We start from the raw sequence: 13573 nt of genomic DNA on the forward strand, positions 1-13573 counted from the left end.
GGAAGGGACCTTAAAGCTCATCCAGTTCCGCCCCCTGCCATGGGCAGGGACACCTTCCACTAACCCAGGTTGCTCCAAACCCTGTCCAACCTGGCCTTGGACACTTCCAGGGATCCAGGGGCAACCACAGCTTCTCTGGGCACCCTGTGCCAGAGCCTCCCCACCCTGCAAGCCAAGAATTCCTTCCCAATATCCCATCTAACCCTGCCCTCCAGCAGTGGGAAGCCATTCCCTGTGTCCTGTCCTTCCCAAGTCCCTCTCCAGGTCTCTTGGATCCCCTTTAGGCCCTGGAAGGGGCTCTCAGGTTTCCCTGGAGCCTTCTCTTCCCCAGGTGAACAATCCCAGCTCTCCAGAGCAGAGGAGCTCCAGCCCTTGGATCATCTCAGTGGCCTGAGTGTCTTCTTGGGTCTTGATGTTCTCAGATCCTTTTCCATCCCTTTTTGCCCATTCTTAGCCTTTCTTTGTCACTAAACATTCCCCCCAGATGACTTCCAGCAGTCCCTGTGGAGCCCAAGGGGTCGGGATGTCTGCAGTGATTTTCTGGAAGTGCTTTGTGTGGCACACGTGGCACCTCTGCCTGTGTGGGACGTGACCCCAACTGCCCTGATGGTGCTTCACCACTGCAAATTCTTGGATAGTTTCCATATTCCCACGGGATTTTCATGGAGTTTTCCTGATTGCACAGTCCTGGGTTGTGTTTACAGCACATCTTTGTTTCCACGTTTGGTTTTCTCGGCTCCTCCAGGTGCAGCACCTGCTGTGTTTGCTGTCAAGGTTCCATTTGCTCCCTCTGAAGTATTCCCAGGTTTCAGGAGAGCCTGGAACTTCCCCAGTTGATCCAGTAACAGATCCCTGTGCTGGGCACCACAGCCCCTTGGTTAAGTTCCTCTGTCCCACTTATTGTGGGAACAGCCACAGATGGTAAGAAACCATCTAAAGGCTGATTTGCACCGCGGCAATTAAAAAATAAATAAAAATCCATTGAATTAAACAATCCAGAAGTGCTTTTACTGCTCATACATTACTGAGTCATCTCTTTCTTTAATCTCTTTGCAGTATTACTCCACTGTAATGGAGCAGCAAGTAAATGGACAGCTGATAGAGCCTCTCCAGATCTATCCAAGAGGTAATGCTGAACAAATTCTAATCAACAGCGATGATAACTGTTGATGAAACAGTTCACTGGTGTTTCTTTTTGGGGAGGTTTAAATGCACATAACATGATGTTTACCTCTTAATTTGGATAGGAGGATTCATTATTGTGGGGAGTGGAGGGAAAACTGCATTTATTGCATATAAAATAGCTGATTTCCTGGAGTAAATTAGACTAACGAGATTCGGTTTGCACAGTACATATTTAAGTACATTTAAAAAACCCGTTGGTGAGGGTTCTGCCTGTATTCAAAGCAGATGAATAACTGAAGTTTTGGAGATACTTATGTAAATTGGGCTTTTTTTTTTTTTTTAGATGTTTTAATATCATTAATCAGCCTGACAGACTTGGGGGATGTCACTGTCACCACTCATTTGGAAAACGGGAACGTGTCTGTCACAGGAGCTCCGTCCATGACACGTTTTATCTGAGATCTGGGCATTTAGCAGCAATATCAAAATGTTCACGAGTGCTTTAATAGCTCTCCTGAACAGGGGAAGATGTAATCAATTCTGTGGACTGAGGCAATTAAAAAATAGGTCATCTACAACCTGCACAAAAATCCGTAGGCAGCTTGTTAGGTTTTTGGGAATGAACTCAAATAATGGTTAAGGAAAGCCCAGTGCATTACATAATCCCACTGATTCATTCAGATCTCAGTAGCCAGGCTTGGAATCTCTGCCTCTTTTAATTGATGGAACTGGAGAAGGTTGGAAATTCTCCGAGTAAAATCTCCCAGCAATAAATTAATTGAAATAATTAAAAATTAAACCCTCCTCACTTAACTGATATGATACAAATAATCATACTGTGAGGCTCCCAATTAAACATTTCTAGACTTCCATTACTTACAACTCTCTGAAGTTTGAATTGGGCAATTAAGCAAGAGCCTCCTCAAACACGTGCTAGTCAGGTCTCCAAAGGAGCCTGGGTTTCCTGGTAGTTTAGTGTGATCCTGTGGAAAAGAGATGGGAATTCAAGGGGAATAGAGGATTGGTTTTCTGGCTCAGGATCTGATTTTGAGGGGCCTCCCAGATGTTTGAGCTGCAGAATTCCAGAGCCACCAGCAGTGAGATGTGTCCTCCTGAGAGCAGCTGTGAGGGGGAAGTGATCTCCTGCCTCTTCCCAGGCTGAGGTCGTGGAATCATGGAATGGTTTGGGGTCAGAAGGGGCCTTAAAGCCCATCCCATCCCACCCAGGTTGGAGCCCAGGTTGCTCCAAGTTCATCCACCCTGGCCTTGGACACTTCCAGGGATCCAGGGGCAGCCACAGCTTCTCTGGGCAACCTGTGCCAGGGCCTCCCCACCCTCCCAGCCAGGAATTCCTTCCCAATCTCCCATCTGTCCCTGCCCTCTGGCAGTGGGAAGCCATTCCCTGTGTCCTGTCCCTCCATCCCTTGTCCCCAGTCCCTCTCCAGCTCTCCTGGAGCCCCTTTAGGCCCTGGAAGGGTCTCCCAGGTCTCCCTGGATCCTTCTCTTGTAGCTTGGAAAAACTGATGTAGTGGATGATCCCTGTAGGTTGGGAATCCTTCTTGGAAATATGAGGCAGTTCCATCTATTTTCTTTTTAATCAAACAGTTGCAGGAAGTTGTGGCAGGAGGTGCTGGCACAGCTTGGAGTTTAAAGGGTTGTTTTGTGATTACAAATCAGTTTAAACTTTCTAAATTCTCCTTTTGGGTCATTCCTGAAGAACCAGCTGAATAGATTCTTATTTTCTGCCCGATTTGCATCCAAGGGGAATGGATGCACAGATCCAGGATTCTCTGTGCTGCCCTGGATGTGATCCCCCCCATATTCCCTCCCCATTTTCACTGTGGGCTCAGCTCCCTGTTCTGCTGAGTATTTCCCTGTTTCCACTCACCCTAAATTGCTTCAGAGCTGAGTTTCATCTTTCCAAATCACCTCCTTAAAACACCTCTCCTGTCTAGGTTAGAGCTTTAAAGCCCAGACCGCCCCCAAGTTCTGCTGCTGCTGTGAAATATTGAACAAAATGTGCTTTCCTGCTCCTTTTTTTCCCTCCCTGTCTTCTTGTCTTGCCTCTCTAATGAACATCCCAAATTTTGTTGGCACAAGCACTTTCCTTCCCTGCCCTTTTGGCCATGTCTCTCCACGTTCAGCACTTTAAAGCCCCGTCAGGAACGTGCAGCTTTTCTGCCTGTAATTTAAAGTTCTCCCTTTTAAGAGCTTTCTCTGCAAGTCCTTTGAATCCTTTTCCCTTTCTGCCCCTCTTCCTTCTGAGGAAGCCTCAGCCAGCTCCCAAAAACTCATCTCTTCCCTAAAAAATCCTGCCAGGAGTAAATGCCCACGTGCCATCCTGTGTTACCTGGGCTGTGCTTCATAATGCATTTCATAATTTAAAGGCCTTTAAGGGGAAAAATTGGTATTTTGTCTATTTTTTTTAATAAGTACCTTGTTGCTGTTTAGGTAATAAGAGCCAGAATTCTTTTTTTATATTGAAAATAAACCTCTGTGTGTGATATACATAAACAAGAGTGTATGTGTGTACATACACATATATCTATATTTATATATTTCTATCTGTATCTATCTATCTCTGTCTATATCTATTTATATCTGTCTATATTTATTTATATATTTCTATCTGTATCTATCTCTATCTGTATCTATATCTTTATATATATATCTTTATCTATATATATATCTATATGTATATATAGATATATCTCCCCTATCTGTGTTACATATATATATATAAATATATATATATCGTATATATATATTATATATATATATATATATCTCCCATTTGTGGAATACAAGCTGAATATCCCATTCCAATATGTATATATATAATAAAAATATATAATATATATAATAAGTAATATAATATATAATATATATAATAAAAATATTCTTATAATACCATGTTCAAAATGTCAGTTTTAATCTGTTGAAAAAATATAACATGCTTATATATATTTATAATTTGTGGGTTTCTGATTGTTTGGGGTTTTTTTGAGTATCATAATATTTTCCCTCTTTAAGATGCACGTGGTAATTTCTACTGTCATTTAAAGGCACATGGCCTGGCCCTAAGTGATGTGTTTAATAACTATCATCTGTGTCCTTCTGCCTAATAAATAGTTCTGCTTCCTGCTGTCAAAAAAAAAGGGGAGTGAGAGGCACGTGCAGCAGAGAAAGAGAAAAATCAAATTCCTCCCTCCTCAGACAATCAATCACCAGTGACAGCCCCTTTAACATACCATTTGTAGGGCACTGGAGTTCTCAAATGGGAACTGTCTGGAACAGGGAGCCTTTGTGGCTTTAACTGGTGACAAAAACCCAGCCCTGAGTGAAGAACAAGGAGAGGTTCAGGTGGAGAGGCTGGAGGAAAACCCTTTCTCCAAACCCAGCCGTCGTCATGAAGCGCCACGTTTGGAATCTGTGTCCAAAAATTGGCATTTTCTAGTCACTGTTGGCTTTTTTCAGGCTGGCTGCTGCTGCCCCTGCCATGTTTTGCCACATTTAAGCCCAAACTGCAGTTGACAACGTGACTAATTCCTGACATGTGGCAGCTGATTCCTTTAAAACACATCTTGCAAATATTGCTGTTAAATGCCAGGCCAAAAAAAAAAAACCAAAAAACCACAGCCTGTGAAAATACAGTGGCACAAGATTTTAATTTGAATTACAAAAAGCCTCTGATCAGTTCAGCCACCAGTTCCCTCCATATTTTTTTTTTTTATTTTTTATTTTTTATTTTTTTTGGTGATGTGTTTTAAAGCAGAAATTAGAATTTCTATTACCCGGTGTCAGAAAAGCTCTTAGCATTTATAAACGCTCACTCCTGCAAGTTAAAAAAACCCTGCTTTGGTAATTCCCAGCCTGGGTCTTGCGAGGCACTTTTCAATCATTTCTCTCTGCTAATTTTGGTGTCACCCTCATTTCTTTTGAAAAGATTCATTTTGAGCAAATTTGTAAATGGCCCTGATGTGTTCTACAATTGAGTCAATTACTGTTTCAGCCTGCAAACCTCCTGGGAAACGGAACATACATGGCCTGAAGGTACGAATTTCAATAATTGTTTCAGCAAACTTAGATGGATTTGTAATGCTGTGTTCCACTTATTGAAATGTCAAATAAAACTGCACTTTCTTGAGCTCTGACAAGCAGGGTGGTTTTTTTTTTACTATTATTATTATTTTTTAATATTTTTTTTTTGGTGAGGGTGGGAGAAGGATTTATTTAAATGTTGTGCTATCTGTGTATATATATATATAATATATGGATAGATAGATATAGTTTTATTAAAATGGAGCTGCCTTTCTTTTTGTTTTTAACCTCTGTGAATCAGGTTCCTAAATTTCAGTGGTCAATTTATCAACTAATGCTATCTGTGTATATATATATATATATATGTATATATATATATATGTATATATATATATATGTGTGTATATATATATGTGTGTGTGTGTGTATACATATGTGTATATATATATATGTGCATATATATATGTGTATACACTATATATAGTTTTATTAAAATGGAGCTGCCTTTCTTTTCGTTTTTAACCTCTGTGAATCAGGTTCCTGAATTTCAGTGGTCAGTTTATCAACTAATGCTGTGTATATATGTGTATATATATACACACATATGTATACACTATATATATATATATATTACATATATATATATATAGTTTTACTAGAATGGAACTGCCTTTCTTTTTGTTTTTAACCTCTATTAATCAGGTTCCTAAATTTTAATAGTCACTTTATCAACTAATGCTATCTGTGTATCTATATATATATATATAATGTGTGCATATACACTATATATATATGTATATGGTTTTATTAAAATGGAACTGACTTTCTTTTTCCTTTTAACCTCTGTTAATCAGGTTCCTAAATTTCAATAGTCACTTTATCAACTAATGCTATCTGAGTATCTATATATATATATAATGTGTGCATATACACTATATATATATATAGTGTTATTAAAATGGAGCTGCCTTTCTTTTGCCTTTTAACCTCTGTTAATCGGGTTCCTAAATTTTAATAGCCACTTTATGAACTAATACCTGCCACTACTTCAGAGCTCTAACCCCCCCATATTCATTTGAATTCAGCCATGTGAAGCCCCACCACACTGGTTTGATTCCAGTCATTTCTAAGTGGAGAAGGCACCACAAGGAAATCATTTGAGGGTTTGGATTCCTTCAGCTCAGCTTGTTGCTCCTGTCATCACACGTAGGAGGCTCCAAATGCACCAAATGACTGTTTAGTTTTTAAAATGTGCACAAATGCTGGATTTATCCCCTCTTTTCCTGCTCTGTTGAAGGTGGGGGGGTTTGTGCAGCCCGGGAATCCTGGAGCCTGCTAACCTACATACACACTCCAACCATTGCTGTGCCTGGCAAGCAGCTAATTAACCTTCCTCATGAAATGAGAAATCCGTGGCAAATTACAGGTTAATTAGAATGGTGTCCTCTGAACACAGTGACTGAGAAAAGATCCTTTCCCTGCCTGCAGGTAAATACTCGAGCAGGGGCTGCCAACAACAGCGGCTCGGCCGTGGCCGATTCCCTGCCCAGCAATAGGTAAGAGCCGGGCCCCTGCTTTGTGTTCTCACCTTTTCTCACCCCAAAACACCCTCCTGTGTGGTTGTTGCCAACAGTGACATTGGTGGTGAATGACTTTTTCCACCAGTGCTGAGGTGGGGAAGGTGAATTGCCTGGATTCGTGGTGCTCGGGCTGCTGAGAGCTCCACGAGAGTTTTCTTCTGGAAAAAAAAAATAATTAAGTGTTTTCTGACTCTTTGGGGTGGTTTTGTGCTTATGAAGCATTGAGGTGCTGTTTGGGGTTGAACTAATCAGGTATTAATCAATAATTAGTTGATCTAATGGCAAGGTTTGTGTGTTGAAGTCTTCGTTGCTTGATCTCGTTCCGGGATTCTTGGCTTTCAAAATACCCCGTTCTTGGGTTTGCAGTGATAAATAACCCAAATCATAAACCTCTGTAGGTTTATTATTTATTTGAAAATTCCTTACAGCTTAGGTGCCCTATTTCATACAGTTTCACCAAAGTTTTGAAGTCCATCTCCCTTATTTTTCTTTTCACATCCCAATTTGAAAATATTCACATCCTAATTTGAAAACCCATGTTAAGGTCTCAAAATGCAAGAGAACTAGTCCTCTTTTTTTCCTAGAGATCTGATTTCTAAATGCTGGAGCTTAAACTCCCTTTTATTCCATGAAGTCATTATTCTGCATACTGATGTTAAAAGGAATAAACAAAAACCTTGTGTGTTCTTAAGAAAGCAATAAGGAAAGTCTGGCTGCATGTTCTTCATACAAGAGCATATTTGAACCGTGGGAATAGAAACCTCTGGAGGCCCCTTTCAACCTAAATTATTCTATTATTCTAATAAGCATGTAATATTGCATTTATCTGTGCATCAGCATCTGCTGCCTTTGCTCTCTGAGAGCATTCTGTAAAATAAAAAGAGATTAATTGCCAGAGAGAGATGAACACGATCAAAGACACAGTTGGGCTGCATTTGATGGGTGAATTTTGGATGCCTGTTCTGTTAACACCCCAAGGTGGTGGGACAGTCCCCAGATCCCTCTTTTCCTCGTGGGAATGTTGGGATGTGGGTGCCCATTGACGAGGAGTTTCCACGGGAGTTCTGCCCCGCTGGGAACCCCATCCCAGCACCACTAAAACCAGTTGGCTGCTCCCTTTAGTGGCTTTGCTAATTGTGGAGCTAAAAAAAAAAAGCGAGCCAGGTTTGCCCCATCCCTTGGGGGAGATTTGCTCCAGGTTTTAGTGGTGATAATCCAACCCAAAACTCCATAAAGGAACTAAATCTGAATGGCTTTGACCCGCAGCCCTGCCAGTCTGAACTAAATAAAGCTGTTTTTCTGTGCTGTGGCTTTTCAGCACTCGCTGTACTTTGAGCTTGTTCTTAAAGTGCATTGCAAAGGAAGCTTCTAGAAGCTTCTTGTCACCTTATTTGGTGGTTAATTGCCAATCCTTTTCCCAGCCCTTCCGCGCTCGGAGTTTTGTTTTTGAAGTAATTGAAAGTCTCTCTTTGTTTCATGTTCACAAATTGTTAGTCATGAAAGATGACAAGATCAACTTATGTTTCCTTGGAAAACTTAATTTTGCTTTAAAGCAGTCGTGGGAACAAGAGGCCTATTAAAGAACAAAGCCACCAAATATGAAATCTGTGTTTTCACTGTTCCTGTTAATAATGATCTGTGATCAAGACACGTGCACGGGCCTTTCAAGAATATATTATTTTGTCCTTTTTTTTTTTTTTTTACAAAACTTCAGTAATAAGAGCAGAATGTCCCTTTGAGATGAAGTTTTTGCAGGCATTTTGCTGCCCAGGCAGTTTGTTGTGTTGAAGGTACAAGGAACAGAGTTTGTCAGGAGAGGAGGTGAAAAGCAGCGTTTTGTGAGTGGGTGGAAGGAGTTTGAAGCTGTTGATGGTTTTACCTACAAAACTCACCAAGCTGAGAGTTTGTGGTTTGTTAAAGTTCTCCTAAAAGGGAAAATTGAGTTGTTTTGTGTAAGATTATTGACATGGGAGTAGATTCTTCCTGAAAAAGCACAGGGAGTGCAGCAAGTTGAGCTGGAATGGAAAGCTGGACTCATCTCAGGGATTTAGACACGTCCCTGAGATGCCTAAATCAGGAATTTTACTGTCCTGCTCACTGTGCTCTGGTCTGCACTCATCTGAGGTAGTGGGGCAAAAAGCCTTCTGCTGCAGGAATTATTGAGGAATAATCCCTTAAGGAGCTGTAAAACAAGATATGGCACCTGAAAACTAGATGTGAGCCATATTTTCCTGTTGTTTTCTGAACCACCTGATGTGCCAGAGTATCTCCCTTTCATTTTACTGATGAACAATAGGTTGTGTCTCAGAGGGTGGTGTAGTCAGGTGTCTAAACCAGCCAGTCTGTAAAGGTGAAAAATATATTGATTTTCTGAAGTGTTCACTGCTTCTCCATCCCTGCTGTCTGCACTTGGGCAGTGCTGACTGGTGTCCACTAGATCTCCTCCTCCAAGTTTCACCTGCTCAGAATAATGGAACCAGGAATTTGTGGCTTGTGATTTCCCTTGGTCTGACGGAGCGAAACGACCCGGTCGTTAAAAATAATCACCTCTTGTTTTTATTCCAGCTTGAAAAAGTCTTCTGCAGAGCTGAAGAAAATACTTGCCAATGGCCAGGTAGGTGCTTTGGATGGAGCCTTGGCTGCCTGGTTCTGCAGTGATTGGCACAGCATAAATAGGGGCAGAGATGTTTACTGCTCATTTAGCTGTGATGTGTTCTTTTAACACAGGACTTGGAGGCACCATGAAAACCTTCATGATATGAATGAGTTGTGTGTCCTGATTTACTTTGATTGGCAGAGCAATTTGCTTCCCATTTCTCAAAATGTGCTAATCAGATTTAGCTCCAAATAGATGGAGGCCCCTCGCACGTGTTGCGCTGCCGCCACAATTCCAGGGGAGAAAGTTAATCAATTTTGAATAACTGAGTCAACTCCTCACTTAGAACGACCTTCATGCTTTCTAGGGCAGAAGACACTTGAATGTTTAACAGGTTTTTGCCAGGAACTGCTCTGGAATCACTTTAGAATCCTGGAATGGTTGGGGTTGGAAGGGACCTTAAAGCACATCCAGTGCCACCCCCTGCCATGGGCAGGGACACCTTCCACTAGCCCAAGTGGCTCCAAACCCCATCCAACCTGGCCTTGGACACTTCCAGGGATCCAGGGGCAGCCACAGCTTCTCTGGGCAACCTGTGCCAGGGCCTCACCCTCCTCCCAGAGAACAATTTCTTCTCAATCTCCCATCTAACCCTGCCCTCCTTCACTCTGCCACTTCATGTGATGTTAAATTAATGGATGAACTTGCTTTTAAAGGTCTTCTCCAACCTAAACTATTCTATAGTTCTATATGGTAACTTCTTTATAAAAAGCAAAAAAAACCCCTAGTAAACCCCAAAAAACCCCCCAAAGTTGTAGAAAACTGCCTTGAATTCCTTTCCCTTCCTGCTCCAGGCATTCAGCTCCTGGCACTCAAAAGTGAAAGGTTTGAACGTAACAATTGATGGACGAGCAGACAAACAGCACAGTTATTTTGTGCTTCTTTTGGGCAGGCTTGTAATGACATTAAATATGCACTGTTAAATTAAACCACCTTCAAAGAAGCCCAGATCCTTCAGCAGCAGCATAAATATGTTTTAATGTTTGTCACAGAGAGCCCTTTGCAGCCTCGGAGGCCGGTGCCTGTCGTGGGCTCAGACTTGCCTATTAGGCTCTATTGACTGAGACATCTGTGTCACTGCAAATAAAAGACTCTTATTGATTTTCTTAACTGCTGTTCACTTCCCCTCCATGTTTCGAAGGCTGAAATCTTAATTATCTCAGATGCCTATTCAGTGCCTTCACACAATGACCTCTCCAAGCCTCGTTGGCATTTCATGAATCAAGGAGCTGGTAGCTGAGCGTGTCAGGAAGATGAAGGCTGAGCTTCCTCGTGTCCTTCAGCCTCACCTGGAATACTGGGAGGGGGAACAGAGGAGAGACCCCCTCAAAAATAGGATTTGGACACCCCAGTGCCACTGAATCCCTGGAATGCAGCTTGGAAATGTGGGTTTAGGCTTGTCAGCATCCCTTTATGTCCAGGTTTAGTGTGATGTTGTTCCCTCACATCCAGGTTTAGTTTGATGGTCCCTCACATCCAGGTTTTAGTTTGATATTCCCTCACGTCCAGGTTTTAGTTTGATATTCCCTCACATCCAGGTTTTAGTTTGATATTCCCTCACATCCAAGTTTTAGTTTGATATTCCCTCACATCCAGGTTTAGTTTGATGGTCCCTCACATCCAGGTTTTAGTTTGATATTCCCTCACATCCAGGTTTTAGTTTGATATTCCCTCACATCCAGGTTTTAGTTTGATATTCCCTCACATCCAGGTTTTAGTTTGATATTCCCTCACGTCCAGGTTTTAGTTTGATATTCCCTCACATCCAGGTTTAGTTTGATGGTCCCTCACATCCAGGTTTTAGTTTGATATTCCCTCACATCCAGGTTTAGTTTGATGGTCCCTCACATCCAGGTTTTAGTTTGATATTCCCTCACATCCAGGTTTTAGTTTGATATTCCCTCACATCCAGGTTTAGTTTGATGGTCCCTCACATCCAGGTTTTAGTTTGATATTCCCTCACATCCAGGTTTTAGTTTGATATTCCCTCACATCCAGGTTTAATTTTTTTGTTCCCACCAGGTGGATTTGCTCATGTTTCAAAATTAGAGAGCCAGACAATACATTTCTCTTGATGACCTGAAATTCTGGCAGTGCCAGCAGCAGGCAGCTGAACTTCCCTAAGTGGTGTTGGTAATAACTCCCATATCACTGATTATTTTTAAAAGGTGGAATTGTTGAATGTGAGTAAAAGCTCTTGTGCAGAGCTGGATTTGGGCACTTTATGTGTTCAAAACAAGAAAAACAAGTGGTTTGTGTGCCCTGCAGTGGATTCACAGATTTCTCCCCAGTGTTTTAGAATTTTGGAACGGTATAAAAAAAAAAACAAACTTGTTGTTGTGATTTTAAAAATGTTACTTAAACCCATTAAAAAAGAAATAAAATAACTAAGTTTTAATACTACCTTTAATGCTACTTTTTATTCACCCTGATAGGAGTTAATCTGCCTTCTGTTAAGAGCAAATGATTTTTGTTGTGTTCTGCAAAATGTGATCCCAGATCCACAACTGGAACTGGGTTTCCAGTAGCAACTTTTAACTTTTCCTCCTTTTGAGGGGGTTTAAGTCACACTTATTGTTACTTAAATATGGCCTGGGCTATTAGTTTTGATTATTTTTTGGCAGTTTCTGCTTTCAGGCATCCCTAATGATATTCCTCTAGTAGTTTCCATTTAGGTTTAATAAGGAATTCATATTAATCATTAAAAGAAGGGGACATGATTCTTCAAGATAATCAAATATTGACAGGTTAGAAATAGCTTTCTGCCTGGGTTCATTGATATAGGTGATGTGATATAAATATTTATTTCTTTTCTGTCACTCAGAGTAAATGCCACCAATTGATTCAGCATTGATATAGTGTCAACAGTTCATAAGAAACATTTGACTGGCTCGTGTTTTCCGATTAGTCTCTGCTCTATAAAGTGGGATTTACTAAATCTCCTCAATTGTCTGCTCATGGAGTGTGACTGTTGGCTGAATCCATGATTGCTTCCATTTGGGAAGCGAAGGTGCGGCCGCGGGATCGTGGCGGCCCCTCCACACCAAATCAGGATTAATTGGGCATTTTGCTTTTAATGATTTACAACAGGCAGACCCTTGATTTCTGCCCAACCCAGGGATGTTTTGTTTGCTGCTTCATAGTTGAAGCTTTGCTTTTGCATGAATTCCCCTCGTGTCGGCGGCGGCCAATCCAGGTTGGGTTTGCAGCTTTAATATTCCAGTCCTTCCTGGGGAGTTCATTGGTTTTGTGTTGGTGTTTTATGATGGAGAATCCAGTTTTCCCAGTTAAAATAAATAAATCACCCTGTGGGTTTTTGGCACCTTTATTGGAGCCAGTAAATCACCCTTTATCTCTCCGTCCGCTGCCGACAGACGCTCCCTCCACCCCACTATTCCTGGTTTTTCCCTGGGTTCTGGTGGCTGTTTTTCTGGGATATCACCAGGCTCAATCCTCAGAGGATGGAGCTGCTCCTATCCCCATCTTTTAGGGAATGATGTGGAGAAAATACTCCCTTTTCCCAATGAGCAAAAAACGGGAGAAAAGAGGAAATGCTTCGCCTCCGATTCGGCTCAATTTATTGTTTATAACTTATAACTTTATAATCACCAAAAATTCTCCTTTTTCACCCCTAAGAAGGGAAGATAGGAGTTTCTCCATGGCTTTATGGGTTCATTGGGCTTCTCTTCAGAGTTACATTGAGAATAACTTCTCTGAGGATGCAGGAGAGATGTTGGTTGTTGCCTCCAAGACCGGAGAACTCAAGTCTTCCAGCTTGGAAGAGCAGAACTCCTTAAATTAACTTTAAATTAACGAGTCTGCAGCCTGAAAGAAATTATTTCTAGTGCAAGGGATCCACTGTAGATTCATTACATAGTTTAAATCCCATTCATGAGTGATTGTTCCCTGGGAGGTGTCTTTTCCCCCTCTTTATTTGCATTTTCTGATGGATACAATAAGCAGGAGAGCTTTTGGTAATAAGATAAATGTTGATTTTCATTATAAACCTCGATATTTGAGTGGGCCATTTCATTGCCTCTTAGGTACCTGGCCAAGGTTTGGCTACAAATAGGTAATCAAATAGAGTCAGCTTCTACTTTGAGGTATTTTGAGTTTTCTCAGGACTCAGGTTTTAACATCCCTGGAAGAAATGTGCAGTATTTCCTGTGAG

General features: G+C 41.4%; 1 protein-coding gene across 3 annotated transcripts in view; it reads left to right on the top strand.

Moving 5' to 3' along the window:
• The window catches only part of MAP2K5 (mitogen-activated protein kinase kinase 5), a 129449-nt gene that overhangs the window by 13389 nt on the left and 102487 nt on the right, over nucleotides 1–13573 (top strand). For all 3 annotated transcript variants that reach the window (XM_064669293.1, XM_064669292.1, XM_064669294.1), the window contains 4 exons: nucleotides 1057–1126; nucleotides 5138–5178; nucleotides 6655–6722; nucleotides 9312–9360. In XM_064669293.1, the coding sequence (XP_064525363.1) occupies nucleotides 1057–1126; nucleotides 5138–5178; nucleotides 6655–6722; nucleotides 9312–9360 (228 nt within the window). The remainder of the gene's footprint in view (nucleotides 1–1056; nucleotides 1127–5137; nucleotides 5179–6654; nucleotides 6723–9311; nucleotides 9361–13573) is intronic.

The sequence above is a fragment of the Pseudopipra pipra genome, chromosome 12, assembly GCF_036250125.1.
Source record: "Pseudopipra pipra isolate bDixPip1 chromosome 12, bDixPip1.hap1, whole genome shotgun sequence".
NCBI classification, from domain to species: Eukaryota; Metazoa; Chordata; class Aves; order Passeriformes; family Pipridae; genus Pseudopipra; species Pseudopipra pipra.